The sequence below is a fragment of the Tenrec ecaudatus genome, chromosome 15 (assembly GCF_050624435.1).
Source record: "Tenrec ecaudatus isolate mTenEca1 chromosome 15, mTenEca1.hap1, whole genome shotgun sequence".
NCBI lineage: Eukaryota > Metazoa > Chordata > Mammalia > Afrosoricida > Tenrecidae > Tenrec > Tenrec ecaudatus.
The window spans coordinates 110,946,622-110,949,979 of NC_134544.1; the positions used below are offsets into that span (position 1 = coordinate 110,946,622).

The window sequence follows — 3,358 nt, forward strand, 5'->3', positions numbered from 1 at the left end:
GACCTCTTTGGCATTCCAGAACTGTGGGACATGGTGACTTACATGGCCGTGCTGGTTAAGCTGTGGTCTTTACGTTAGTGCTGGATTCTGTGTAGCCAGGTGTGTCCCCTCCAGTGTCCCTTCCGGTATGCCCCCCACTGCCCCTGCTTCTGCAGAAACCTATCAGTCTGGACTGGTTGGAGAGCAGCAGTTTACAGGCCGCTGCTCTGTACTTCTTTGAAATGAGATTGTAGAGGATTGGGTTGATGGACGCACTCAGGTAGAAAAGTTGCAAGGCAACGATGTTGAAGTACTGAGAGAGGTACACGGTCCGGGTATCTTCTGTGTTGACATAAATGATTCTGCCAATGTGGAAAGGCAACCAGCAAAGTACAAATGCCAGAACCACCACCACTGCAAAACAAGACGTAAGCAGCAGAATTAGCAAACGCACAGGGTCCCTAGACACGCTAAGTAACGCACGGCTACCAAATCGCTTAAGTAGAATATCACCTGGGGTAGCTCATCCACAGCCCCTCCCCACCCCCCACTCCAGCAAAACCACCAGGCTGCAGATTGCATCAGTACTTGTTTTAAAACTGCATGAGACCAGGTATAAGGCATCATGCAAAAAAAAAAAAAAAAAGAATATATGTATGTATATATACCATAGTGAGTGAAGGGGGAAGTGCAGAGTGGAGACCCGAGGCCCAAATGTTGATCACTGGAGATCCCCTCATAGAGGGGTTTAGGAGAGGAGATGGGTCAGTCAGGGTGCGATGAAGTACGGATGAAGAACACAGCTTTCCCCCAGATCCTGGATGCTGCTTCCTCCCGCCAACTACCATGATCCGAATTCTACCTTGCAGGACTGGATAGGGCAGAGGTTGTACACTGGTGCATATGGGAGCTGGAGGCACAGGGAACCCAGGGTGGAAGATACCTTCAGGACCAGGGGTGTGAGGAGCGATACTGGGAGAGTGGAGGGCGAGTGGATTCGATAGGGGGAACTGATTACAAGGATCCACATGTGACCTCCTCCCAGGGAGATGGACGGCAGAGAAGGGGGGAAAGGGAGACTCCGGATAGGGCAAGATATGACAAAATAACAATCTGTGGATTATCAAGGGCTCATGAGGGAGGGGGGAGTGGGGAGGGAGGGGAAAAAAAGAGGACCTGATGCAAAGGGCTTAAGTGGAGAGCAAATGCTTTGAGAGTGATTAGGGCAAAGAATGTACGGATGTGTTTTATACAATTGATGTATGTATATGTGTGGATTGTGATAAGAGTTGTATGAGCCCCTAATAAAATGTAAAAAAAAAAGAAAAGAAAAAAAAACCCTGCATGATGGTCTCATTTAAGCGCTCTTAAAGTCTGGATACAAACTACCAGGAGAACCCTCTGCAGACAGCGGTTCCGGCACGAACTCACTCCGGAGACCTGTCCGCTCCGGGTGGGAAAGAATTCTGCAGCAGGACGGCACAGTCTGGTAACCTTTGATAGGGACATGGAAGTGTTTTAAGTAAACACGTCATTTCCACGTAATCTGCCTCATCCTCTCACGGGTGCTGTAAATCAGCCATTTCTTGGGCATCTAACAGATGAAGGGTGGTGGAGGGCGAGCCTCCGGTGAACTACCCTGGAACAATCAGCCCCACTCACGGAGGACAGCGCTGTTTGAAAAAATCTTGCTGTTTGCCCGAAGCCAAGCATGCTCCCCTCGGGAGCACCTAGGTGTCACCCTGGACTCTGGGAAGCGCAGACACATAAAGGGAATGTAGCTGAAAACCCGGGAGCGCTGGGCACTGGCCTGGTGGCGGGTCCCCGCTCAGCCGCCTACGTGCTCGGACCAGAGGACGCACCACTTACCCAAGACGCGCACGGTGTGCCGATGGCCCTTCTCGCGTCCCAACGCAGCCCAGCCTCGCAGGGGTGCCGGGCTCCTCCACAGCTGCCGCCCGATGAGCCCGTACAGGACGCTAAGGCACAGGAGGGGCAGGAAGAAGTAGGCAGTGGTGACCCACAGCATGATGCGCAGCGCGCCCAGGCGCGCCGGGCTCGGGCGGCACTCGCGGCTGAACAGCGCGGCGGCCGCCACGGAGTCGGCCCCCGAGGGTCCCGGCGGCGACAGCGTGCCGTTCCGGTCGAGGTCCGCGGGGAGGCCCGGGTCCTGCTCGACGCCCATGAGGAAGAGGAAGGGCCCGGCCGAGAGCAGCGCCACGGCCCAGAGCGCGGCGATGAGCGCGCGGACGCGGCGCCGGGTGACCAGCACGCGGGCGCGCAGCGGGCGGCAGATGGCCAGGTAGCGCTCGACGCTGAGCGCCGTCATGTGCAGCAGCGTGGCGTAGGTGCAGCCCTCGCCCACGTACAGCGACAGTCTGCAGAGCAGGGACCCGAACACCCAGGGCCGCGAGCGCCACAGGCGGTACAGGTCGAAGGGGAGGCCGAGCAGGATGAGCAGGTCGGACACGGCCATGCTGCCCAGGTACAGGTTGGTGGTGGTCCGCATGTCCCGGTAGCGCCCGATCAGCAGCACGGTCACCACGTTGCCGCTCACGCCCACGGCGAACAGGCTCAGGCACACGGCCGTCACCGGCACCAGCGCCCCCAGGGGAAAGAAGGAGCAGCGGCGCTCGTCGCACGGCGGCAGCCGCGCGCCCTCGGGGCAGGCGCTGCCGTTGCACGGGCCGCCCATGGGAGCCCGCTCGCCCGGGGCTGCCTGGCAGAGCCGGTCCAAGAGCGCGCGCCCAGCTCGGCCGTGCAGCCGTCCCCACCGCGTCCGCGCCGCACTGCCGAGCCCGCGGGCCCTCGCTGGGGCTGCAGGGCGCGCAGGCCCCGCCCCTCGCCCCGCCCCGCCGCCGGCGCCCACGCCCCCTCCTCCGCCGGGGTCCCTGGCGCTGCCCGCTCCTGCGCGAATTTAGGGCGGTGGCTGGCGATCCGACCTGGTCACGCGCGGCCGCTTTTGTCTGCTGGCAACCCAGGGGAAGGGCCGGGAGATGGACCGTCGCTGCACCTTGACAGGTGGGAAGGTTCACCACGGATCGCCGGGAAGTTGCCCAACTAAAAGGTCAAAGAGGGTGTCTAGTCCTGTCTCTTGAGACTAGGGCTCATGTGCAGCCCAACTGAGCTTTCTTCTCTTCCGTGAACTTGCGCGTCCGGAGAGGGAAATAATATACCACCGATCATTTCAACTCAAATAAATCGATTGACTTGAATCATCGTCCAGAACAAGTCTTAAGTATTTACTCGGACACTGAGAACAGTCATTTATAGTACCCTGTTCCTGTGTACCAAATATGCTATGAACTTGACACATCAGACTCTTTGCTTGCAAACACCACAGAAAACGAAATTTAGGAAAAGCCCCAAACTGGTTTAT

The 3,358-nt window shown here is 58.2% G+C and overlaps 1 protein-coding gene across 1 annotated transcript; it reads right to left on the reverse strand.

The window, feature by feature from the left end:
- On the reverse strand, positions 1-2,674 carry MLNR (motilin receptor). The gene is made up of 2 exons (XM_075532480.1): positions 1,849-2,674; positions 1-393 (listed from the first exon to the last, which is right to left on the reverse strand). The coding sequence occupies exons 1-2, from the start codon at positions 2,672-2,674 to the stop codon at positions 56-58; spliced, it is 1,164 nt and encodes a 387-aa protein (XP_075388595.1). The 3' UTR covers positions 1-55.
- Positions 2,675-3,358: the final 684 nt, after the last annotated feature.

What these genes read in the sequence shown, in the direction of transcription:
- MLNR (XM_075532480.1), bottom strand. Translation starts at nt 2,674, where the DNA reads ATGGGCGGCCCGTGCAACGGCAGCGCCTGCCCCGAGGGCGCGCGGCTG. An exon ending in GCACACCGTGCGCGTCTTGG is followed by an intron (nt 394 to 1,848) that starts GTAAGTGGTGCG and finishes CTTGTTTTGCAG; the next exon opens with TGGTGGTGGTTCTGGCATTT.